Source organism: Hemiscyllium ocellatum, chromosome 5 (genome assembly GCF_020745735.1).
Source record: "Hemiscyllium ocellatum isolate sHemOce1 chromosome 5, sHemOce1.pat.X.cur, whole genome shotgun sequence".
NCBI classification, from domain to species: domain Eukaryota; kingdom Metazoa; phylum Chordata; class Chondrichthyes; order Orectolobiformes; family Hemiscylliidae; genus Hemiscyllium; species Hemiscyllium ocellatum.
The window spans coordinates 139115854-139142757 of NC_083405.1; the positions used below are offsets into that span (position 1 = coordinate 139115854).

The window sequence follows — 26904 nt, forward strand, 5'->3', positions numbered from 1 at the left end:
CTACACTCCCTCCCTATCTCTGTAACACCATCCAGCCCATACACCCCCTCCCTATCTCTGTATCCTCCTCCAGCCCATACACCCCCTCCCTATCTCTGTATCCTCCTCCAGCCCCTACACCCCTCCCTGTCTCTGTAACCCACTCCAACCCCTACACCCCCTCCCTATCTCTGTATCCTCCTCCAGCCCATACACCCCCTCCCTATCTCTGTATCCTCCTCCAGCCCATACACCCCCTCCCTGTCTCTGTAACCCCCTACAGCCCATACACTCCCACCCTCTCTGTAACCCCATCCAACCCCTACACCCCCTCCCTATCTCTGTAACCCACTCCAACCCCTACACCCCCTCCCTATCTCTGTAACCCCCTCCAACCCCGACACCCCCTCCCTATCTCTGTAACCCCCTCCAACCCCTACACCCCCTCCCTATCTCTGTAACCCCTCCATTCCCTACACCCCCTCACTATCTCTGTAACCCCCTCCATCCCCTACACCCCCTCCCTATCTCTTTAACCCCCTCCAGCCCCTGGACCCCCTCCCTATCTCTTTAACCCCCTCCAGCCCCTGGACCCCCTCCCTATCTCTGTAACCCACTCCATCCCCGACACCCTCTCCCTATATAGCTCGAGTTCGTTAGATGGGTCGGTGTTTGTCCAATGTGTGCAGGAGGGTTTCCTGACACAATATGTAGACAGGCCAACAAGAGGGGAGGCTATACTGGATTTGGTTCTGGGTAACAAACCAGGCCAGGTGTTAGACTTGGAGGTAGGTGAGCACTTCGGGGACAGTGACCACAACTCGGTGACTTTTACTCTAGTGATGGAGAGGGATAAGTGTGCACTGCAGGGCAAGAGTTATAACTGGGGGCAGGGAAATTATGATGCGGTGAGGCATGACTTAGGATGTGTGGATTGGAAAAGTAGGCTTCAAGGGAAGGGCGTAATCGATATGTGGAGCTTGTTCAAGGAGCAACTATTGGGTGTCCTTGATAAGTATGTACCTGTCAGGCAGGGAGGAAAGGGTCTTGTGAGGGAGCTGTGGTTTAATAAGGAATTGGAATCCCTTGTGAAAGGGAAGAGGGCGGCCTATGTAAAGATGAGGCGTGAAGGTTCAGTTGGGGCGATTGAGAGTTATAAGGTAGCCAGGAAGGATCTAAAGAGAGAGCTAAGAGCAGCGAGAAGGGGACATGTAAAGTCTTTAGTTGGTAGGATTAGGGAAAACCCAAAGGCTTTCTATAGGTATGTCAGGAATAAAAGGATGACTAGGGTAGGTATCGGTCCAGTCAAGGATAGTAGTGGGAAGTTGTGTGTGGAGGCGGAGGAGATTGGAGAGACACTAAATCAATACTTTTCATCAGTATTCACTCAGGAACAGGACACTGTTGCTGATGTGAATATTGAGTCACAAGTGATTAGAATGGATGGCCTTGAGGTATGTAGGGAAGAGGTCTGGGGAATACTGGAAAGGATGAAAATAGATAAGTCCCCTGGGCCTGATGGCATTTATCCTAGGATCCTCTGGGAAGCAAGGGAGGAGATAGCAGAGCCATTGGCCTTGATTTTTATGTTGTCGTTGTCTACGGGAATAGTGCCAGAAGACTGGAGGATAGCGAATGTGGTCCCCTTGTTCAAGAAGGGGAGTAGGGACAGCCCTAGTAACTATAGGCCAGTGAGTCTCACTTCTGTTGTGGGCAAAGTCTTAGAGAGAATTGTAAGGGATAGGATTTATGAACATCTGGATAGGAATAATGTGATCAGGGATAGTCAGCATGGTTTTGTGAAGGGCAGGAAGTGCCTCACAAACCTTACTGAATTCTTTGAGAAGGTGGATGAGGGTAAAGCAGTAGATGTGGTGTATATGGATTTTAGTAAGGCGTTCGATAAGGTTCCCCATGGTAGGCTACTGCAAAAAATACGGAGGTATGGCATTGAGGATACATTAGAGGTTTGGATTAGGAATTGGCTGGCTGGAAGGAGACAGAGGGTAGTAGTTGATGGTAAAGGTTCATCTTGGAGTGCAGTTACTAGCGGTGTTCCACAAGGATCTGTTTTGGGACCATTTCTGTTTGTCATTTTTATAAATGACCTGGAGGAGGGGCTTGAAAGCTGGGTGAGCAAGTTTGCGGATGACACGAAAGTCGGTGGAGTTGTGGACAGCGAAGAAGGATGTGGCAGGTTACAGCGGGATATAGATAAGTTGCAGAGCTGGGCAGAAAGGTGGCAAATGGAGTTCAATGTAGCTAAGTGTGAAGTCATTCACTTTGGTAGGAGTAACAAGAAGATGGATTACTGGGCTAATGGTAGGATACTTGGTAGTGTGGATGAGCAGAGGGATCTTGGTGTCCATGTACACAGATCTCTGAAAGTTGCCACCCAGGTAAATAGTGCTGTGAGGAAGGCATATGGTGCACTGGCTTTTATTGGTAGAGGAATTGAGTTCCGGAGTCCTGAGGTCATGTTGAGTTGTATAAGACTCTGGTGCGGCCGCATCTGGAGTATTGTGTGCAGTTTTGGTCGCCATACTATAGGAAGGATGTGGAGGCACTGGAACGGGTGCAGAGGAGGTTTACCAGGATGTTGCCTGGTATGGTAGGAAGATCGTATGAGGAAAGGCTGAGGCACTTGGGGCTGTTTTCATTGGAGAAAAGAAGGTTTAGGGGAGATTTGATAAAGGTGTACAAAATGATTAGGGGTTTAGATAGGGTTGACCATGAGAACCTTTTTCCACCTATGGAGTCAGCTATTACGAGGGAGCATAGCTTTAAATTAAGGGGTGGTAGGTATAGGACAGATGTTAGGGGTAGATTCTTTACTCAGCGATTCGTGAGTTCATGGAATGCCCTGCCAGTAGCAGTGGTGGACTCTCCCTCTTTATGGTCATTTAAACGGGCATCTCTGTAACCCCCTCCTTCCCCTACACTCCCTCCGTATCTCTGTAACCCGCTCCAGCCCCTACACCCCTCCCTATCTCTGTAACCCCCCTCCAACCCCTACACCCCCTCCCTATCTCTGTAACCCCCTCCATCCCCTACACTCCCTCCCTATCTCTGTAACCCCCTCCAGCCCCTTGACCCCCTCCCTATCTCTATAATCCCCTCCAGCCCCTACACCCCCTCCCTATCTCTGTAACACCCTCCAGACCCGACACCCACTCCCTATCTCTTTAACCTCATCCAGCCCCTAAACTCCCTCCCTATCTCAGAAACGCCCCAGGCCCCTACACTCCCTCCCTATCTCTGTGACCCCCTCACACGCCTACACCCCCTCCCTATCTCTGTAACCCCCTCCAACCCCTACGTCCTCTCCCTATCTCTGTAACCCCCTCCAGCCCCTATACCCCCTCCCTATCTATGTAACCCCCACCATCCCCTCCACCCCCTCCTTTTCTCTGTCACCCCCTCCAGTCCCTACACCCCCTCCCTTTCTATGTCACCCCCTCCAACCCCTACACTCCCTCCCTGTTTCTGTAACCCCCTCCAGCCCCTACATCCCCTCCCTATCTCTGTAACCCCCACCAGCCCCTACTGTCCCTCCCTATCTCTGTAACCCCCTCGAGCCCCTACACCCCCTCCCTATCTCTGTAACCCCCTCCAGCCCCTACATCCCCTCCCTATCTCTGTAACCCCCACCAGCCCCTACTGTCCCTCCCTATCTCTGTAACACCCTCCAGCCCCTACACCCCCTCCTTTTCTCTGTCACCCCCTCCAGCCCCTACACCCCCTCCCTATCTCTGTAACCCCCATCATCCCCTCCACCCCCTCCTTTTCTCTGTCACCCCCTCCAGCCCCTACATCCCCTCCCTATCTCTGTCACCCCTTCCAGCTCCTACACTCCCTCCCTATCTCTGTAACCCCCTCCATCCCCTACACTCCCTCCCTATCTCTGTATCCTCCTCCAGCCCCTACACCCCTCCCTATCTCTGTAACCCCCTCCATCCCCTACACTCCCTCCCTATCTCTGTAACCTCCTCCAGCCCCTACATCCCCTCCCTATCTCTGTAACCCCCTCCAGCCCCTACACCCCCTCCCTAGCTCTGTAACCCCCTCCAGCCCCTGCACCCCCTCCCTATCTCTGTAACCCCCTCCAGCCCCTACAGTCCCTCCCTATCTCTGTAACCCCCTCCAGCCCTTACACCCCCTCCCTATCTCTGTAACCCCCTCCAGCCCCTACGCCCCCTCTCTATCTCTGTAACCCCCTCCAGCCCCTACACCCCCTCCCTATCTCTGTAACCCCCTCCAGCCCCTACGCCCCCTCCCTATCTCTGTAACCCCCTCCAGCCCCTACGCCCCCTCCCTATCTCTGTAACCCCCTCCAGCCCTTACACCCCCTCCCTATCTCTGTAACCCCCTCCAGCCCTTACACCCCCTCCCTATCTCTGTAACCCCCTCCAGCCCTTACACCCCCTCCCTATCTCTGTAACCCCCTCCAGCCCCTACACCCCCTCCATATCTCAGAAACGCCCCAGGCCCCTACACTCCCTCCCTATCTCTGTAACCCCTCACACGCCTACACCCCCTCCCTATCTCTGTTGCCCCTCCAGACCCTACAACCCCTCCCTTTCTCTGCAACCCCACTCCAGCCCCTACACTCCCTCCCTATCTCTGTAACCCCCACCATCCCCTACACCCCCTCCCTATCTCTGTAATCCCCTCCAGCCCCTGTAGCCCCTCCCTATCTCTGCAACCCCCTCCAGCCCCTGGACCCCCTCCCTATCTCTGTAACCTCCTCCAGCTCCTACGCCCCCTCCCTATCTCTGTAACCCCCTCACACGCCTACACCCCCTCCCTATCTCTGTTGCCCCTCCAGACCCTACACCACCTCCTTTTCTCTGACACCCCTTCCAGTCCTACACCCCCTCCCTATCTCTGTAACCTCCTCCAGCCCGTACACCCCATCCCTACCTCTATAATCTCCTCCAGCCCCTACACCCCCTCCCTTTCTCTGTCACCCCATCCAGCTGCTACACCCCCTCCCTATCTCTTTAATCCCTTCCAGCCCCTGTAGCCCCTCCCTATCTCTGTAACCTCCTCCAGCCCCTACTCCCCCTCCCTATCTCTGTAACCCCCTCACACGCCTACATCCCCTCCCTATCACTGTTGCCCCTCCAGACCCTACACCCCCTCCTTTTCTCTGTAATCCCCTCCATCCCCTACACCCCTCCCTATCTCTGTAACCCCCTCCAGCCTGTACACCCCATCCCTATTTCTGTAACCCCCTCCAGCCCCTACACCCCCTCCCTATCTCTGTAATCCCCTCCAGCCCCTACACCCCCTCCCTATCTCTGTAATCCCCTCCAGCCCCTACACCCCCTCCCTATCTCTGTAATCCCCTCCAGCCCCTGTAGCCCCTCCCTATCTCTGAAACCCCCTCCAGCCCCTACACCCCCTCCCTATCTCTGAAACCCCCTCCAGCCCCTACACCCCCTCCCTATCTCTGTAACACCATCCAGTCCCTACATCCCCTCCCTATCTCTGTAACCCCCTCCAACCCCTTCATCCCACTCCCTATCTCTGTAACCCCCTCAGCCCCTACACCCCCTCCCTATCTCTGTAACACCCTCCAGACCCGACACGCACTCCCTATCTCTTTAACCCCATCCACCCCTAAACTCCCTCCCTATCTCAGAAACGCCCCAGGCCCCTACACTCCCTCCCTATCTCTGTAACCCCCTCACACGCCTATATCCCCTCCCTATCTCTGTTGCCCCTCCAGACCCTACACCCCCTCCTTTTCTCTGTAATCCCCTCCAGCCCCTACACCTCCTCCCTATCTCTGTAATCCCCTCCATCCCTAAACCCCCTCCCTATCTCTGTAACCCCCGCCAGCTCCTATAATCCCTCCCTATCTCTGTAAGCCCCTCCAGCCCCTACACCCCCTCCCTGTCTCTGTAACCCCATCCAGCCCCTACACTGGAGGGAGTTACAGAGATGTCGGACGGTCAGTGCTGAGGGAGTGGGCACTATCGTAGGGTCAGTATTGAGGGAATACTGCACTGTCAGAGGGTCAGTATTGAGTGAGTGGACACTGTCGGAGGGTCAGTGCTGAGGGAGTGGGCTCTGTCAGACGGTCAGTTCTCAGTACCATCCCCTGGATTCTCTGAACTCAGGTCTCCATCTTTGTCGATCGAATCGTGACACTAGTTGATGTTTGGAACCTGTTCCCAGCCATGGTCCTCATGGATGGAGTCAATGTTGTGATATCTGACAAAGTATTGACTGTCAAGAGGCAGGTCAGCGTCTGGGATGAGGATATGGTCAGTGGGCATCCTGGAGAATTACTGCTGGTTTCTGTCAGTGCAGTCTTGATGGGCCGAAGGGCCTCATTGTACTTAGTGATCCCATGAATATGTATGAGACAGAGCTGGGACAGGAATGTGCTGCGAACATTTCTCTGATCACTCAGTGTTCACAGGAACGTACCTGTGCTCAGATCGTTCCAGCTCCTGACATCAAATCATAAACTCAGCAGGAAATCAAAACCTGAATCACATGGTTCTGTAAACGGTGCTGCCTGAGATTCCCCGTGCTGTAACGTTCAGGTTAAACATGTTCACACCAGGTTTAAAGGTGAAAGTATGGAGTTACCTGGTAATGAACTGATGTCCCTGTCCTGGGAGTGTTTGATGGGGGACAGTGTAGAGGGAGCTTTACTCTGTATCTAACTCCGTGCTGTCCCTGTCCTGGGAGTGTTCGATGGGGACAGTGTAGAGGGAGCTTTACTCTGTATCTAACCCCGCGCTGTCCCTGTCCTGAGGGTGTTTGATGGGGGACAGTATAGAGGGAGCTTTACAAGGTATCTAACCCTGTGCTGTCCCTGTCCTTGGGAGTGTTTGATGGGGACAGTGTAGAGGGAGCTTTACTCTGTATCTAACCCCGTGCTGTCCCTGTCCTGGGAGTGTTTGATGGGGACAGTGTAGAGGGAGCTTTACTCTGTATCTCACCCCACGCTGTCCCTGTCCTGGGAGTGTTTGATGGGGACAGTGTAGAGGGAGCTTTACTCTGTATCTAACCCCATGCTGTCCCTGTCCTGGGATTGTTTGATGGGGACAGTGTAGAGGGAGCTTTACTCTGTATCTAACTCCGTGCTGTCCCTGTCTGGGAGTGTTTGATGGGGACAGTGTAGAGGGAGCTTTACTCTGTATCTAACCCCGTGCTGTCCCTGTCCTGAGGGTGTTTGATGGGGACAGTGTAGAGGGAGCTTTACTCTGTATCTAACCCCACGCTGTCCCTGTCCTGAGGGTGTTTGATGGGGACAGTGTAGAGGGAGCTTTACTCTGTATCTAACCCCGTGCTGTCCCTGTCCTGAGGGTGTTTGATGGGGACAGTGTAGAGGGAGCTTTACTCTGTATCTAACTCCGTGCTGTCCCTGTCCTGGGAGTGTTCGATGGGGACAGTGTAGAGGGAGCTTTACTCTGTATCTAACCCCGCGCTGTCCCTGTCCTGAGGGTGTTTGATGGGGGACAGTATAGAGGGAGCTTTACAAGGTATCTAACCCTGTGCTGTCCCTGTCCTTGGGAGTGTTTGATGGGGACAGTGTAGAGGGAGCTTTACTCTGTATCTAACCCCGTGCTGTCCCTGTCCTGGGAGTGTTTGATGGGGACAGTGTAGAGGGAGCTTTACTCTGTATCTCACCCCACGCTGTCCCTGTCCTGGGAGTGTTTGATGGGGACAGTGTAGAGGGAGCTTTACTCTGTATCTAACCCCATGCTGTCCCTGTCCTGGGATTGTTTGATGGGGACAGTGTAGAGGGAGCTTTACTCTGTATCTAACTCCGTGCTGTCCCTGTCTGGGAGTGTTTGATGGGGACAGTGTAGAGGGAGCTTTACTCTGTATCTAACCCCGTGCTGTCCCTGTCCTGAGGGTGTTTGATGGGGACAGTGTAGAGGGAGCTTTACTCTGTATCTAACCCCACGCTGTCCCTGTCCTGAGGGTGTTTGATGGGGACAGTGTAGAGGGAGCTTTACTCTGTATCTAACCCCGTGCTGTCCCTGTCCTGAGGGTGTTTGATGGGGACAGTGTAGAGGGAGCTTTACTCTGTATCTAACCCCGTGCTGTCCCTGTCCTGGGAGTGTTTGATGGGGACAGTGTAGAGGGAGCTTTACTCTGTATCTAACCCCATGCTGTCCCTGTCCTGGGGGTGTTTGATGGGTGAAAATGTGTTGCTGGTCAAAGCACAGCAGGTTAGGCAGCATCTCAGGAATAGAGAATTCGACGTTTCGAGCATAAGCCCTTCATCAGGAATGAGGAGAGTGTGTCCAGCAGGCTGAGATAAAAGGTAGGGAGGAGGGACTAGGGGGAGGGGCGATGGAGGTGGGATAGGTGGAAGGAGGTCAAGGTGAGGGTGATAGGCCGGAGTGGGGTGGGGGCGGAGAGGTCAGGAAGAGGATTGCAGGTTAGGAGGGCGGTGCTGAGTTGAGGGAACCGACTGAGACAAGGTGGGGGGAGGGGAAATGAGGAAGCTGGAGAAATCTGAATTCATACCTTGTGGTTGGAGGGTTCCCAGGCGGAAGATGAGGCGCTCCTCCTCCAGCCGTCGTGGTGTTGTGTTCTGCCGGTGGAGGAGTCCAAGGACCTGCATGTCCTCGGTGGAGTGGGAGGGAGAGTTAAAGTGTTGAGCCACGGGGCGGTTGGGTTGGTTGGTTCGGGCGGCCCAGAGGTGTTCTCTGAAGCGTTCCGCAAGTAGACAGCCTGTCTCCCCAATATAGAGGAGGCCACATCGGGTGCAGCGGATGCAATAGATGATGTGTGTGGAGGTACAGGTGAACTTGTGGCGGATATGGAAGGATCCCTTGGGGCCTTGGAGGGAAGTGAGGGGGGAGGTGTGGGCGCAAGTTTAACATTTCCTGAGGTTGCAGGGGAAGGTGCCGGGGGTGGAGGTTGGGTTGGTGGGGGGTGTGGACCTGACGAGGGAGTCACGAAGGGAGTGGTCCTTGCGGAACGCTGATAGGGGAGGGGAGGGAAATATATCCCTGGTGGTGGGGTCCGTTTGGAGGTGGCGGAAATGACGGCGGATGATACGTTGTATGCGGAGGTTGGTGGGGTGGTAGGTGAGAACCAGTGGGGACAATGTAGAGAGACCTTTACTCTGTATCTAACCCCATGCTGTCCCTGTCCTGGGAGTGTTTAATGGGGACAGTGTAGAGGGAGCTTTACTAGGTATCAGTGGAGATGAGGTGGGGTGAAGTGAGTGAAAGTGAGGGAGTGTGAGAAGGTGAAGTGAGAGGCGGTGTGAGGAAATGAGGGAGGGGAGGTGTATGAATATGAGGAGGGTGGAGTCGAGGGGAGGTGTGTGAACATGAGGGAGTTGGAGTGGAGGAGAGGTGTGTGAACATGAGGGGAGTGAGGTGGAGGGGAGGTGTGTGAACATGAGGGGGTGGAGTGGAGGGGAGGTGTGTGAATATGAGGGGGTTGGAGTGGAGGAGAGGTGTGTGAACATGAGGGGAGTGAGGTGGAGGGGAGGTGTGTGAACATGAGGGGGTGGAGTGGAGGGGAGGTGTGTGAACATGAGGGGAGTGAGGTGGAGGGGAGGTGTGTGAACATGAGGGGAGTGAGGTGGAGGGGAGGTGTGTGAACATGAGGGGGTGGAGTGATGAGGTGTCATGAGGTTGGAAAGGGAAAGGACAGTGAGGAGGTGTGGGGAGGGGAGGTGAGGGTATGGAATGTGATCTGGGGGAGGGGAGCGGAGGTTATCACTGACCGTGGGCCTGTTAATAATTATCACTTAGTAAAGTCACAAGCCCCAGTTCCTGAGTGGGTAACCAAACCCTGGGATCACCCAGACACAGCCGTCTCATGTTGACTGACATTGATTGCAGGGTCAGGAATTTGAATGAACTCTCTCTCTCTCTCTCTCTCTCTCTTTCTCTCTCTCTCTCACACTCTCTCTATCTCTCTCTCTTTCTATCTGTCTCCCGGAGACTGCCATCTCGTCACATACACAGGGGCTTGTTATCTCTTAGTTCGGAACGCCATTCCCTCTCTGTGAAAGGTACAAACCACACCTTCAACTTCATTACACAGGCCAGGGTCAGACAGCGCCTTCCCAACCCATGGCCACTTCCATCTGGAAGGACAAGGGGCAGCAGGTACACGGGAACACCACCCCCTGCACGTTCAACCCTCATCTTTTCCCATGTCCCAGAATTCCCGAAACTATTGGGAATCTGATCCCTGCTGCACCATTGACCAGTATCTGGGACAGAGAATTCCAGCAATTCCCAATCCTGAGTGAGGAACATTCTCCTCATCTCCATCTGCCTGACATCCCGAGGCCATGTGTTGCTGGAAGCTGCTCTCAGAGTGTTTGCCTGTTGGTGTTTGACGTCAGGTTTAGTTTGGTTGTGAACATACCAGATTCACACACTCGCCTTACCCTTATCTCATTGTTTGTGACTGGCCAGGTCCCTGGCTGCACCAGTAGCAGTAAGCACAGTCTCTCCCACAGCACAGCGCTCTGCAAAACAGGAGTGTGAATTCTGAAGGACTTGGACCAAACTAAAATCCCCCAAATCAAATTGGTGATTCTTCTGGAGAGTTCAAAATCCAGTCTGGGGTATCGACAGGGAGGGAGGGGAGGGGAGGAAAAGGAAGGACGTCTTTCACCTGAAGGATATTGGAATGTTCACTAAGTAACAACTGTTCCAATCCCCCACTAATTAAACCAAACCCCCAGAAAAGCTCATCTCACCTCATAATCTGTTCAAATGAGTGACAGAGAATTCTCCAAATTCCATTATTTAAAGAAAATAATATCAATTTATTCCTTAACTTTAAAAGTGAACATGAAACAATAACTATTCACAACTCTATCCCCCCATTCTCGTATTATCTGTCTCCAATTCTATAGGAATATACTGTTCCAATCAAACACTTATTAAAATTACACCAACTTAATCTCAAAGCCACACAGCAGCTTTCACCTTCAGTGTCTTTTTTCTGGCTGAAGATTTCCCTGGGTCAACTTCTTTCGTTCTACTGCGAGTATGTTTCATATGAAATGGTCCCTTTTATAGAGAGTGGTTCCTACTTTCTTCGAGAGCAGGATGTTACCTCTCTCTATAATTTTCTCTCTTAATGGCAGTTTCTCTCTGACCACTTTTCAAAATGTCTGCATTTTATAGCCCCCCTCCCCCCCCCCCAACATCGCATCATCTCATTGGTTCAATGTTGGCAAAATAATAAATTCAAACTCAATTGGGTTTTAGCATCCTGGGGCATAATTTAAACTGATTGGTTAAATTCAAATTATAGTCAAAACAGCAACAATTCATTTCACAGCTAAATGCTATATATTTTCAATATTCCAGTACACTCTGAGACTGCCATCTAGTCATGTACACAGGGGCTGTTATCGCTCAGTTCAGAACAGCATTCTCTCTCTGTTAAAGGTACAATACAGGCCTTCAACTTCATTACACAGGCCAGGGTCAGACAGCACCTTCCTAACCCACGGCCACTTCCATCTCGAAGGACAAGGGGCAGCATGTTTATGGGAACACCACCACTTGCAAGTTGCCCTCTAAGCCATGCCCCATCCTGACTTGGAAATATCTCACCGTTCCCTCAGTGTCACTGGGTCAGAATCCTGGAATTCCCTCCCTAAGGGCATTGTCGGTCTATATACAGCACATGGACTGCAGCGGTTCAAGATGGCAGCTCACCCCCACCTTCTCAAGGGGGTATCTGGGGATGAGTAACAAATACTGGCCACATCCCGAATACCCCACATCCTGGAAAATAATTGTTAAAAATGCTTCTGTAACCTGAGATTGAATTGTGGATGTGACCCTCTGCAGTGACTGTAACAAGGTCAGTCAGGTGGAGAACTTACAATATGAGCTCCCTGACTGGGGCTGTTAATCTGGTCCAATCAGGGAGCCCAGGCTGACAGATATAAACAGGAGTGTCAGATGTTCTGTTCACTGTGGGAGTTGGCTCTGAGCTAGCTGAACAGGACTCTATTGCTGTGTATGTGTGAATGAAGGGTGGCTCAGTGATGGGGCACTGGCCTCAGTGGAGTTACTTCACCCTCTCGCTGACATTGAAGACTGTTTGATTTGGAGCGAAATTCCATGGGAATTTTCACATGGGAAGGAAAGGCAGCCATAGAGTTACGGGTTTAGATGGAGAGGAATTTGTTAAGTGCGGTCAATAAAATTTCTGATTCAGTATGTGGATGTACCGACGAGAGAAGGTACAAAACTTGACCTACTCTTGGGAAATAAGGCAGGGCAGGTGACTGAGGTGTCAGTGGGGGAGCACTTTGGGGCCAGGGACCATAATTCCATTAGATTTAAAATAGTGACGGAAAAGGATAGATCAGATCTAAAAGTTGAAGTTCTAAATTGGAGAAAGGCCAATTTTGACAGTTATTAGGCAAGAACTTTCAAAAATTGATTGGAGGCAGATGTTCGCAGGTAAAGGGACGGCTGGAAAATGGGAAGCATTCAGAAATGAGATAACGAGAATCCAGAGAAAGTATATTCCTGTCAGGGTGAAAGGGAAGGCTGGTAGGTATAGGGAATGCTGGATGACTAAAGAAATTGAGGGCTTGGTTAAGGAAAAGGAGGAAGCATATGTCAGGTACAGACAGGATAGATCGAGCGAATCCTTAGAAGAGTATAAAGGCAGTAGGGGTATACTGAAGGAGGAAATCAGGAGGGCAAAACGGGGACATGAGATAGCTTTGGAAAATAGAGTTAAAGAGAATCCAAAGGGTTTTTACAAATACATTAAGGACAAAAGGGTAACTAGGGAGAGAATAGGGCCCCTCACAGATCAACAAGGCAGCATTTGTGTGGAGCCACAGAAAATGGGGGAGATACTAAACAAGTATTTTGCATCAGTATTTACTGTGGGAAAGGATATGGAAGATATAGAATTTGGGGAAATAGATGGTGACATCTTGAAAAATGTCCATATTACAGAGGAGGAAGTGCTGGATGTCTTGAAATGCATAAAAGTGGATAAATCCCCAGGGCCTGATCAGGTGTACTCTAGAACTCTGTGGGAAGCTAGGGAAGTGATTGCTGGGCCTCTTGCTGTGATATTTGTGTCATCAATAGTCACAGGTGTGGTGCCAGAAGACTGGAGGTTGGCAAACGTGGTGCCACTGTTTAAGAAGGGAGGTAAGGACAAGCCAAGGAACTATAGACCAGTGAGCCTGACCTCGGTGGTGGGCAAGTTGTTGGAGGGAATCCTGAGGGGCAGGATGTACATGTATTTGGAAAGGCAAGAACTGATTCGGAATCGTCAACATGGCTTTGTGCGTGGGAAATCATTGTCACAAACTTGATTTAAGTTTTTGAAGAAGTAACAAAGAAGATTGATGAGGGCAGAGCAGTAGATGTGATCTATATGGACTTCAGTAAGGCATTTGACAAGGTTCCCAATGGGAGACTGATTAGCAAGGTTAGATCTCATGGAATACAGGGAGAACTAGCCATTTGGATACAGAACTGGCTCAAAGGTAGAAGACAGAGGGTGGTGGTGGAGGGTTGCTATTCAGACTGGAGGCCTGTGACCAGTGGAGTGCCACAAGGATCGGTGCTGGGTCCTTTACTTTTTGTCATTTACATAAATGATTTGGATGCGAGCATAAGAGGTACAGTTAGTAAGTTTGCAGATGACACCAAAATTGGAGGTGTAGTGGACAGCGAAGAGGGTTACCTCAGATTACAACAGGATCTGGGCCAGATGGGCCAATGGGCTGAGAAGTGGCAGATGGAATTTAATTCAGATAAGTGCGAGGTGCTGCATTTTGGGAAAGCAAATCTTAGCAGGATTTCTACACTTAATGGTAAGGTCCTAGGGAGTGTTGCTGAACAAAGAGATCTTAAAGTGCAGGTTCATAGCTCCTGGAAAGTAGAGTCGCAGGTAGATAGGATAGTGAAGAAGGCGTTTGGTATGCTTTCCTTTATTGGTTCTCCTGCCTCCAACATACAACCGTGCTGCCCTCTTCCCCTCCCCCCACCTCTTTATCGCCAATCGCTGCTGTGGCATTGACCGCCTGAACCTTCCCACCCCTCTCCCCCCACTCCAACCTCTCAATATGCAGCCCTCCAGTCCCTCTGCTCCAACCCATCCTCACCATTAAACCAGCTGATGAGAGGGACGCAGTGACACTGTAGCACACTGATCTCTACCTTGGTGAAGCCAGACACCAACTCGCAAACACCTCCCCCTCCCACCCCCTTGACCACAACGCCACCTCCCATCATCATCTCCTACACCATCCTCAACCTCATCACCTCAGAGGATCTCCCCACCCACAGCCTCGAACCTCCTCATTCCCCAGCCCTGCACCGCCAGATTCGACCTCTCACCCAAAATCCACAAACCGGATTGGGCAGGTTGACTGATTGTCTCCACCTGCTCCTGTCTCATCAAACCCATCTCCTCATATTTCAACTCCGTCCTGTCCCCCCCTTGGTCCAGGACCTGCCCACAGACGTTCGGGACACCACCCACACCTCCTCCAGAACTTTCAATTCCCTGACCCCTTACACCTCACCGTCACCATGGACATCTAGTCCCTATACACATCCATCCCCCATGACCAAAACCTACAAGCCCCTGTTTCTTCCTCTCCTGCCAAACCAACCAGTCCCCCTCCACTGACACTCTCAATCCAATTGGCAGAACTGGGCCTCACCGTCAAACACCTGTCCTTCGAATCCTCCCACTGCCTCCAAACCAAAAGGGTTGCCATGGGCACCCACATGGGCCCCAGCTAGGCCTGCCTCTTTGTCAGCTACGTGGAACAGTCTAGCTTCCACAGTTACACCGGCACCACCCCCCACCTTTTCCTCTGCTACATCAATGGCGTCGCCTCATGGTCCCACGAGGAGGTTGAGGTTCTGGATGTAGGTTCGGTCGATGAGCTGGAAGGTTCATTTCCAGACGCTTCATCACCCGACTTGGTAACATCTTCAGTGGGCCTCAGGTGAAGCACTGCTGAAGATGCCTGCTTTCTATTTATATCTTTGGGTTGGTGATGTCATTTCCTGTGGTGATGTTATTTCCTGTGGTGAAGTCACGTCTAGTTCCTTTTCTCAGGGGGTGGTAGATGGGGTCTAACTCGATGTGTTTGTTGATAGCGTTCCGGTTGGAATGCCATGCTTCTAGGAATTCTCCCGTGTGTCTCTGTTTGGCTTGTCCTAGGCTGGATGTGTTGTCCCAGTCGAAGTGGTCTCCTTCCTCATCTGGATGTAAGGATACTAGTGATGGTGGGTCATGTTGTTTAGTGGCTGGTTGGTGTTCGTGTATCCTGGTGGCTAGTTTTCTGCCTGTTTGTCCAATGTAGTATTTATTACAGTCCTTGCACGGTATTTTGTAAATGACATTAGTTTTGCTTGTTGCCTGTACAGGGTCTTTCAGGTTCATTAGCTGCTGTTTCAGTGTGTTGGTGGGTTTGTGAGCTACAGTGAGGCCAAGGGGTTCATCAACTTCACCAACACATTCCACCCCAACTTTAAATTCACCTGGATCATCTCAGACACCTCCCTCACCTTCCTGGACCTCTCCATCTCCACCAACAGTGGCCGACTCAACACTTACATCAACTTCAAACCCAACAACTCCCACAGCTACCTGGATTAGACCTCCTCCCACCCTCCCTCCTGTAAAAATGCCATTCCTTATTCCCAATCTCTCCACCTCTGCTGTATCTGCTCCTGGGAAGAGCAATTTCATCATAGAATATCCCAGATGGCCTCCTTGTTCAAGGACAGCAAATTCCCCTCCCACATCTTCGACGATGCCCTCCAGAACATCTCCTCCACTCGGAGGGTCAGTGCTGAGGTAGTGGGCGCTGTCAGAGGGTCAGTGCTGAGGGAGCGCCGCACTGTCAGAGGGTCAGTGCTGAGGGAACGGGCACTGTCAGAGGGTCAGTGCTGAGGGAACGGGCACTGTCAGAGGGTCAGTGCTGAGGGAGCGCCGCACTGTCAGAGGGTCAGTGCTGAGGGAGCGCCGCACTGTCGGAGGGTCAGTGCTGAGGGAGTGGGCTCTGTCGGAGGGTCAGTGCTGAGGGAGTGCCGCACTGTCGGAGGGTCAGTACTGAGGGAGGGCCGCACTGTTGGAGGGTCAGTGCTGAGAGGGTGCCGCACTGTCGGACGGTCAGTGCTGAGGGAGTGCCGCACTGATGTAGGGTCAGTAATGAGGGAATACCGCACTGTCGGAGGGTCAGTATTGAATGAGTGGACACTGTCGGAGGGTCAGCGCTGAGGGAGTGGGCACTGTCGGAGGGTCAGTGCTGAGGGAGTGGGCACTGTCGGAGGGTCAGCGCTGAGGGAGTGGGCACTGTCAGACGGTCAGTTCTCAGTACCATCCCCTGGATTCTCTGAACTCAGGTCTCCATCTTTGTCGATCGAATCGTTGTGACACTAGTTGATGTTTGGAACCTGTTCCCAGCCATGGTCCTCATGGATGGAGCCAATGTTGTGATATCTGACAAAGTATTGACTGTCATGAGGTAGGTCAGCGTCTGGGATGAGGATATGGTCAGTGGGCATCCTGGAGAATTACTGCTGGTTTCTGTCAGTGCAGTCTTGATGGGCCGAAGGGCCTCATTGTACTGTGTGATCCCATGAATATGTATGAGACAGAGCTGGGACAGGAATGTGCTGTGAACATTTCTCTGATCACTCAGTGTTCACAGGAACGTACCTGTGCTCAGATCGTCCCAGCTCCTGACATCAAATCATAAACTCAGCAGGAAATCAAAACCTGAATCACATGGTTCTGTAAACGGTGCTGCCTGAGATTCCCCGTGCTGTAACGTTCAGGTTAAACATGTTCACACCAGGTTTAAAGGTGAAAGTATGGAGTTACCTGGTAATGAACTGATGTCCCTGTCCTGGGAGTGTTTGATGGGGGACAGTGTAGAGGGAGCTTTACTCTGTATCTAACCCTATACTGTCCCTGTCCTGGGAGTGTGTGATGGGGGACAGTGTAGGGGCAGCTTTCCTCTGTATCTAACCCCGTGCTGTCCCTGTCCTGGGAGGGTTTGATGGGGACAGTGTAGAGGGAGCTTTTCTCTGTATCTAACCCGGTGCTGTCCCTGTCCTGGGAGTGTTTGTTGCGGGACAGTGTAGGGGGTGCTTTACTCTGTATCGAACCCCGTGGTGTACCTGTCCTGGGAGGGTTTGATGGGGGACAGTGTAGAGGGAGCTTTACTCTGTATCTAACCCCATGTTGTCCCTGTCCTGGGAGGGTTTGTTGGGGACAGTGTAGAGGGAGCTTTACTCTGTATCTAACCCCGTGCTGTCCCTGTCCTGGGAGTGTTTGATGGGGGGACGGTGTAGAGGGAGCTTTACTCTGTATCTAACCCTGTGCTATCCCTGTCCTGGGAGTGTTTCATGGGGACAGTGTAGAGCGAGCTTTACTCTGTATCTAACCCCGTGCTGTCCCTGTCCGGGGAATGTTTGATGGGGGTCAGTGTAGAGGGAGCTTTACTCTGTATCTTACCCCATACTCCCCCTGTCCTGGGAGGGTTTGATGGGGGACAGTGTAGAGGGAGCTTTGCTCTGTATCTAACCCCGTGCTGTCCCTGTCCTGGGAGTGTTACTTGCGGGACAGTGTAGAGGGAGCTTTACTCTGTATCTAACCCTGTGCTGTCCCTGTCCTGGGAGTGTTTGATGGGGGCAGTGTAGAGGGAGCTTTACTCTGTATTTAACCCCGTGCTGTCCCTGTCCTGGGTGTGTTTGATGGGGGGACAGTGTAGAGCAAGCTTTACTCTGTATCTAACCCTATACTGTCCCTGTCCTGGGAGTGTTTGATGGGGGGACAGTTTAGAGGGAGCTTTACTCTGTATCTAACCCCGTGCTGTCCCTGTCCCTGTTAGTGTTTGATGGGGACAGTGTAGAGGGAGCTTTACTCTGTATCTAACCCTATACTGTCCCTGTCCTGGGAGTGTGTGATGGGGGACAGTGTAGGGGCAGCTTTCCTCTGTATCTAACCCCGTGCTGTCCCTGTCCTGGGAGGGTTTGATGGGGACAGTGTAGAGGGAGCTTTACTCTGTATCTAACCCTATACTGTCCCTGTCCTGGGAGTGTTTGATGGGGGGACAGTTTAGAGGGAGCTTTACTCTGTATCTAACCCCGTGCTGTCCCTGTCCCTGTTAGTGTTTGATGGGGACAGTGTAGAGGGAGCTTTACTCTGTATCTAACCCCGTGCTGTCCCTGTCCTGGGAGTGTTTGATGGGGGACAGTGTAGGGGGAGCTTTACTCTGTATCTAACCCCGTGCTGTCCCTGTCCTGGGAGTGTTTGATGGGGGTCAGTGTAGAGAGAGCTTTACTCTGTATCTAACCCTGTGCTGTACCTGTCCTGGGAGTGTTTGATGGGGGCAGTGTAGAGGGAGCTTTACTCTGTATTTAACCCCGTGCTGTCGCTGTCCCTGGGAGTGTTTGATGAGGACAGTGTAGAGGGAGCTTTACTCTGTATCTAACCCCATACTGTCCCCGTCCTGGAAGTCTTTGACGGAGACAGTGTAGAGGAAGCTTTACTCTGTATCGAACCCTGTGCTGTCCCTGTCCTGGGAGTGTCTGATGCGGGATAGTGTAGAGGGAGCTTTACTCTGTATCTAACCCCATGCTGTCCCTGTCCTAGGATTGTTTGATGGGGACAGTGTAGAGGGAGCTTTACTCTGTATCTAACCCCGTGCTGTCCCTGTCCTGGGAGTGTTTGATGGGGGTCAGTGTAGAGGGAGCTTTACTATGTATCTAAATCTGTGCTGTCCCTTTCCTGGGAGTGTTTGATGGGGGGACGGTGTAGAGGGAGCTTTACTCTGTATCTAACCCTGTGCTATCCCTGTCCTGGGAGTGTTTGATGTGGACAGTGTAGAGGGAGCTTTACTCTGTATCTAACCCCGTGCTGTCCCTGTCCTGGGAATGTTTGATGGGGGTCAGTGTAGAGGGAGCTTTACTCTGTATCTTACCCCATACTCTCCCTGTCCTGGGAGGGTTTGATGGGGGGACAGTGTAGGGGGAGCTTTACTCTACATCTAACCCCGTGGTGTACCTGTCCTGGGAGGGTTTGATGGGGAACAGTTTAGAGGGAGCTTTACTCTGTATCTAACCCTATACTGTCCCTGTCCTGGGAGTGTTTGATGGGGGCAGTGTAGAGGGAGCTTTACTCTGTATCTAACCCCATGCTGTCCCTGTCCTGGGAGTGTTTGATGGGGGGACAGTGTAGGGGGAGCTTTACTCTACATCTAACCCCATGCTGTCCCTGTCCTGGGAATGTTTGAATGGGGTCAGTGTACAGGGAGCTTTACTCTGTATCTAACTCTGTGCTGTCCCTTTCCTGGGAGTGTTTGATGGGGGGACAGTGTAGAGGGAGCTTTACTCTGTATCTAAACCCATGCTGTCCCTGTCCCTGGGAGTGTTTGATGGGGACAGTGTAGAGCGAGCTTTACTCTGTATCTAACCCCGTGCTGTCCCTGTCCTGGGAATGTTTGATGGGGGACAGTGTAGAGGGAGCTTTACTCTGTATCTAACCCCGTGCTGTCCCAGTCCTGGGAGTGTTTGATGGGGGACAGTGTAGAGGGAGCTTTGCTCTGTATCTAACCCTATACTGTCCCTGTCCTGGGGGTGTTTAATGGGGACAATGTAGAGGGAGCTTTACTCTGTATCTAACCCTGTGCTGTCCCTGTCCTGGGAGCGTTTGATGGGGGACAGTGTAGAGGGAGCTTTACTCTGTATCTAACCCCGTGCTGTCCCTGTCCTGGGAGTGTTTAATGGGGACAATGTAGAGGGAGCTTTACTAGGTATCAGTGGTGATGAGGTGGGGTAAAGTGAGTGAAAGTGAGGGAGTGTGAGAAGGTGAAGTGAGAGACGGTGTGAGGAAATGAGGGAGGGGAGGTGGAGGGGAGGGGAGGGGAGGTGTGTGAACATGAGGGGAGTGAGGTGGAGGGGAGGTGTGTGAACATGAGGGGAGTGAGGTGGAGGGGAGGTGTGTGAACATGAGGGGAGTGAGGTGGAGGGGAGGTGTGTGAACATGAGGGGAGTGAGGTGGAGGGGAGGTGTGTGAACATGAGGGGAGTGAGGTGGAGGGGAGGTGTGTGAACATGAGGGGGTGGAGTGATGAGGTGTCATGAGGTTGGAAAGGGAAAGGACAGTGAGGAGGTGTGGGGAGGGGAGGTGAGGGTATGGAATGTGATCTGGGGGAGGGGTGCGGAGGTTATCACTGACCGTGGGCCTGTTAATAATTATCACTTAGTAAAGTCACAAGCCCCAGTTCCTGAGTGGGTAACCAAACCCTGGGATCACCCAGACACAGCCGTCTCATGTTGACTGACATTGATTGCAGGGTCAGGAATTTGAATGAACTCTCTCTCTCTCTCTCTCTCTCTGTCTCTCTCTGTCTGTCTCCCTCTCCCTCTCTGTCTGTCTGTCTGTCTGTCTGTCTCTCTCTCTCTCTGTCTCTGTCTCACTCTCTTTCTCTCTCTCTCTCTGTCTCCCTCTCCCTCTCTCTCTGTCTCTCTCTCTCCCTCTCCCTCTCTCTCTCTCTCTCTGTCTCCCTGTCTCTCTCTGTCTCTCTCTCTCTGTCTATCTATCTCTCTGTCTCTCTCTCTCTGTCTATCTCTCTCTCTGTCTCTCTCTCTCCCGGAGACTGCCATCTCGTCACATACACAGGGGCTTGTTATCTCTTAGTTCGGAACGCCATTCCCTCTCTGTGAAAGGTACAAACCACACCTTCAACTTCATTACACAGGCCAGGGTCAGACAGCGCCTTCCCAACCCATGGCCACTTCCATCTGGAAGGACAAGGGGCAGCAGGTACACGGGAACACCACCCCCTGCACGTTCAACCCTCATCTTTTCCCATGTCCCAGAATTCCCAAAACTATTGGGAATCTGATCCCTGCTGCACCATTGACCAGTATCTGGGATAGAGAATTCCAGCAATTCCCAATTCTGAGTGAGGAACATTCTCCTCATCTCCATCTGCCTGACATCCCGAGGCCATGTGTTGCTGGAAGCTGCTCTCAGAGTGTTTGCCTGTTGGTGTTTGACGTCAGGTTTAGTTTGGTTGTGAACATACCAGATTCACACACTCGCCTTACCCTTATCTCATTGTTTGTGACTGGCCAGGTCCCTGGCTGCACCAGTAGCAGTAAGCACAGTCTCTCCCACAGCACAGCGCTCTGCAAAACAGGAGTGTGAATTCTGAAGGACTTGGACCAAACTAAAATCCCCCAAATCAAATTGGTGATTCTTCTGGAGAGTTCAAAATCCAGTCTGGGGTATCGACAGGGAGGGAGGGGAGGGGAGGAAAAGGAAGGACGTCTTTCACCTGAAGGATATTGGAATGTTCACTAAGTAACAACTGTTCCAATCCCCCACTAATTAAACCAAACCCCCAGAAAAGCTCATCTCACCTCATAATCTGTTCAAATGAGTGACAGAGAATTCTCCAAATTCCATTATTTAAAGAAAATAATATCAATTTATTCCTTAACTTTAAAAGTGAACATGAAACAATAACTATTCACAACTCTATCCCCCCATTCTCGTATTATCTGTCTCCAATTCTATAGGAATATACTGTTCCAATCAAACACTTATTAAAATTACACCAACTTAATCTCAAAGCCACACAGCAGCTTTCACCTTCAGTGTTTTTTTATGGCTGAAGATTTCCCTGGGTCAACTTCTTTCGTTCTACTGCGAGTATGTTTCATATGAAATGGTCCCTTTTATGGAGAGTGTTTCCTACTTTCTTCGAGAGCAGGATGTTACCTCTCTCTATAATTTTCTCTCTTAATGGCAGTTTCTCTCTGACCACTTTTCAAAATGTCTGCATTTTATAGTCCCCCCCGCCCCCCAACATCGCATCATCTCATTGGTTCGAGGTTGGCAAAACAATAAATTCAAACTCAATTGGGTTTTAGCATCCTGGGGCATAATTTAAACTGATTGGTTAAATTCAAATTGTTGTCAAAACAGCAACAATTCATTTCACAGCCAAATGTTATATATTTTCAATTTTCCAGTACACTCTGAGACTGCCATCTAGTCATATATATTCACTCTCTGTTAAAGGTACAATACAGGCCTTCAACTTCATTACACAGGCCAGGGTCAGACAGCACCTTCCTAACCCACGGCCACTTCCATCTCGAAGGACAAGGGGCAGCATGTTTATGGGAACACCACCACTTGCAAGTTGCCCTCTAAGCCATGCCCCATCCTGACTTGGAAATATCTCACCGTTCCCTCAGTGTCACTGAGTCAGAATCCTGGAATTCCCTCCCTCAGGGCATTGTCAATCTATATACAGCACATGGACTGCAGCGGTTCAAGATGGCAGCTCACCCCTACCTTCTCAAGGGGGTATCTGGGGATGAGTAACAGATACTGGCCACATCCCGAATACCCCACATCCTGGACAATAATTGTTAAAAATGCTTCTGTAACCTGAGATTGAATTGTGGATGTGACCCTCTGCAGTGACTGTAACAAGGCCAGTCAGGTGGAGAACTTACAATATGAGCTCCCTGACTGGGGCTGTTAATCTGGTCCAATCAGGGAGCCCAGGCTGACAGATATAAACAGGAGTGTCAGATGTTCTGTTCACTGTGGGAGTTGGCTCTGAGCTAGCTGAACAGGACTCTATTGCTGTGTATGTGTGAATGAAGGGTGGCTCAGTGATGGGGCACTGGCCTCAGTGGAGTTACTTCACCCTCTCGCTGACATTGAGGACTGTTTGATTTGGAGCGAAATTCCATGGGAATTTTCACACGGGAAGAAAAGGCAGCCATAGAGTTACGGGTTTAGATGGAGAGGAATTTGTTAAGTGCAGTCAATAAATTTTCTGATTCAGTATGTGGATGTACCGACGAGAGAAGGTGCAAAACCTGACCTACTCTTGGGAAATAAGGCAGGGCAGGTGACTGAGGTGTCAGTGGGGGAGCACTTTGGGGCCAGCGACCATAATTCTATTAGATTTAACATAGTGATGGAAAAGGATAGACCAGATCTAAAAGTTGAAGTTCTAAATTGGAGAAAGGCCAATTTTGACAGTTATTAGGCAAGAACTTTCAAAAATTGATTGGGGACAGATGTTCGCAGGTAAAGGGACGGCTGGAAAATGGGAAGCATTCAGAAATGAGATAACGAGAATCCAGAGAAAGTATATTCCTGTCAGGGTGAAAGGGAAGGCTGGTAGGTATAGGGAATGCTGGATGACTAAAGAAATTGAGGGTTTGGTTAAGGAAAAGGAGGAAGCATATGTCAGGTACAGACCGGATAGATCGAGTGAATCCTTAGAAGAGTATAAAGGCAGTAGGAGTATACTGAAGGAGGAAATCAGGAGGGCAACAAGGGGACATGAGATAGCTTTGGAAAATAGAGTTAAAGAGAATCCAAAGGGTTTTTACAAATACATTAAGGACAAAAGGGTAACTAGGGAGAGAATAGGGCCCCTCACAGATCAGCAAGGTGGCATTTGTGTTGAGCCACAGGAGATGGGGGAGATACTAAATGAGTATTTTGCATCAGCGTTTACTGTGGGAAAGGATATGGAAGATATAGAAAGTAGGGAAATAGATGGTGACATCTTGCAAAATGTCCATATTACAGAGGAGGAAGTGCTGGATGTCTTGAAATGCATAAAATTAGATAAATCCCCAGGGCCTGATCAGGTGTACTCTAGAACTCTGTGGGAAGCTAGGGAAGTGATTGCTGGGCCTTTTACTGAGATATTTGTATCATCGATAGTCACAGGTGAGGTGCCAGAAGACTGGAGGTTGGCAAACGTGGTGCCACTGTTTAAGAAGGGTGGTAAGGACAAGCCAAGGAACTATAGACCAGTGAGCCTGACCTCAGTGGTGGGCAAGTTGTTGGAGGGAATCCTGAGGGACAGGATGTACATGTATTTGGAAAGGCAAGGACTGATTAGGGATAGTCAACATGGCTTTGTGCGTGGGAAATCATGTCTCACAAACTTGATTGAAGTTTTTGAAGAAGTAACAAAGAAGATTGATGAGAGCAGAGCAGTAGATGTGATCTATATGGTCTTCAGTAAGGTGTTCAACAAGGTTCCCCATGAGAGATTGATTAGCAAGGTTAGATCTCATGGAATACAGGGAGAACTAGCCATTTGGATACAGAACTGGCTCAAAGGTAGAAGACAGAGGGTGGTGGTGGAGGGTTGCTATTCAGACTGGAGGCCTGTGACCAGTGGAGTGCCACAAGGATGGGTGCTGGGTCCTTTACTTTTTGTCATTTACATAAATGATTTGGATGCGAGCATAAGAGGTACAGTTAGTAAGTTTGCAGATGACACCAAAATTGGAGGTGTAATGACAGCGAAGAGGGTTACCTCAGATTACAACAGGATCTGGGCCAGATGGGCCAATGGGCTGAGAAGTGGCAGATGGAATTTAATTCAGATAAGTGCGAGGTGCTGCATTTTGGGAAAGCAAATCTTAGCAGGACTTATACAGTTAATGGTAAGGTCCTAGGGAGTGTTGCTGAACAAAGAGACCCTGGAGTGCAGGTTCATAGCTCCTTGAAAGTGGAGTCACAGGTAGATAGGATAGTGAAGAAGGCGTTTGGTATGCTTTCCTTTATTGGTCAGAGTATTGAATACAGGAGTTGGGAGGTCATGTTGCGGCTGTACAGGACTTTGGTTAGGCCACTGTTGGAATATTGCGTGCAATTCTGGTCTCCTTCCTATCAGAAGGATGTTGTGAAACTTGAAAGGGTTCAGAAAAGATTTACAAGGATGTTGCCAGGGTTGGAGGATCTGAGCTACAGGGAGAGACTGAACAGGCTGGGACTATTTTCCCTGGAGTGTCGGAGGCTGAGGGATGACCTTATAGAGGTTTACAAAATTATGAGGGGCATGGATAGGGTAAATAGACAAAGTTCTTTCCCTGGTGTTGGAGAGTCCAGAACTAGAGGGCATAGGTTTAGGATGAGAGGGGAAAGATATAAAAGAGACCTAAGGGGCAACTCTTTCACACAGAGGGTGGTACGTGTATGGAATGAGCTGCCAGAGGATGTGGTGGAGGCTGGTACAATTGCAATATTTAAAAGACATTTGGATGGGTATATGAATAGGAAGGGTTTGGAGGGATATGGGCCGGATGCTGGCAGGTGGGACTAGATTGGGTTGGGATATCTGGTCGGCATGGACGGGTTGGACCGAAGGGTCTCTTTCTGTGCTGTACATCTCTCTGACTCTATGACCATGTGACTCTGTGACCATGTGACTCTATGACTTTGATTCTAATATCCTATGACAATGGATTAACTTCCATTGATGGCTGATCAATCGCTGCCGTGACCTCTGACCTTGCCTCAACCCCACCAACCTCGCTGAAACCTCCAGGAATGCTGCCTGCTCTGTCACCTCTGCTCCCCCATGAACTGCTGCCATCGACTTCACTTCCTCTGATGATGCCACCAACGATCACATGACCACACCTACTCCAGAGACGGTCTCTACCCTCACTCCCAACTCCAGCCCTGCCAGGTATTCACCAACACCCCCTCCCAGACCTTCCCCCTCAGTCAGGATGAGCGATTAGTCTTTAGTAACGTTCTTACCTTCATCCCAGTACCCCTCCCCCACCCCGTGTCAATGAACACTCTACATGTTGTGACATTGAAGTTGTCTTGTGTTGCCTCCATCTTGTGCCTACTTTCCTATCATGACTCACACCCACCCTGCGAAGACCCGTTGTCCCATCTCCAACATACACCCGTGCTGCCCTCTTCCCCTCCCTCCACCTCTTTATCGCCAATCGCTGCTGTGATATTGACCGCCTGAACCTTCCCACCCCTCTCCCCCCACTCCAACCTCTCAATATGCAGCCCTCCAGTCCCTCTGCTCCAACCCATCCTCACCATTAAACCAGCTGATGAGAGGGACGCAGTCATACTGTAGCACACTGATCTCTATCTTGGTGAAGCCAGACGCCAACTCGCAAACACCTCCTCCTCCCACCCCCTTGACCACAATGCCACCTCCCATCATCATCTCCTACACCATCCTCAACCTCATCACCTCAGAGGATCTCCCCACCCACAGCCTCGAACCTCCTCATTCCCCAGCCCTGCACCGCCAGATTCGACCTCTCACCCAAAATCCACAAACCGGATTGGGCAGGTTGACTGATTGTCTCCACCTGCTCCTGTCTCACCAAACCCATCTCCTCATATTTCAACTCCGTCCTGTCCCCCCTTGGTCCAGGACCTGCCCACAGACGTTCGGGACACCACCCACACCTTCTCCAGAACTTTCAATTCCCTGACCCCTTACACCTCACCGTCACCATGGACATCTAGTCCCTATACACATCCATCCCCCATGACCAAAACCTACAAGCCCCTGTTTCTTCCTCTCCTGCCAAACCAACCAGTCCCCCTCCACTGACACTCTCAATCAATTGGCAGAACTGGGCCTCACCCTCAAACACCTGTCCTTCGAATCCTCCCACTGCCTCCAAACCAAAAGGGTTGCCATGGGCACCCACATGGGCCCCAGCTAGGCCTGCCTCTTTGTCAGCTACGTGGAACAGTCTAGCTTCCACAGTTACACCGGCACCACCCCCCACCTTTTCCTCCGCTACATCAATGGTGCCGCCTCATGGTCCCAGAAGGAGGTTGAGGTTCTGGATGTAGGTTCGCTCGATGAGCTGGAAGGTTCATTTCCAGACGCTTCATCACCCGACTCGGTAACATCTTCAGTGGGCCTCAGGTGAAGCACTGCTGAAGATGCCTGCTTTCTATTTATATCTTTGGGTTGGTGATGTCATTTCCTGTGGTGATGTCATTTCCTGTGGTGAAGTCATGTCTAGTTCCTTTTCTCAGGGGGTGGTAGATGGGGTCTAACTCGATGTGTTTGTTGATAGCGTTCCGGTTGGAATGCCATGCTTCTAGGAATTCTCGTGTG

At 50.9% G+C, this 26904-nt stretch overlaps 1 protein-coding gene across 1 annotated transcript in view; it reads right to left on the minus strand.

The window, feature by feature from the left end:
* The window catches only part of LOC132816253 (tonsoku-like protein), a 148563-nt gene extending 122574 nt beyond the window's left edge, over positions 1 to 25989 (minus strand). Inside the window, exon 1 of the mRNA XM_060825749.1 lies at positions 25857 to 25989. Within this exon, the coding sequence (XP_060681732.1) occupies positions 25857 to 25989 (133 nt within the window). The remainder of the gene's footprint in view (positions 1 to 25856) is intronic.
* Positions 25990 to 26904: the final 915 nt, after the last annotated feature.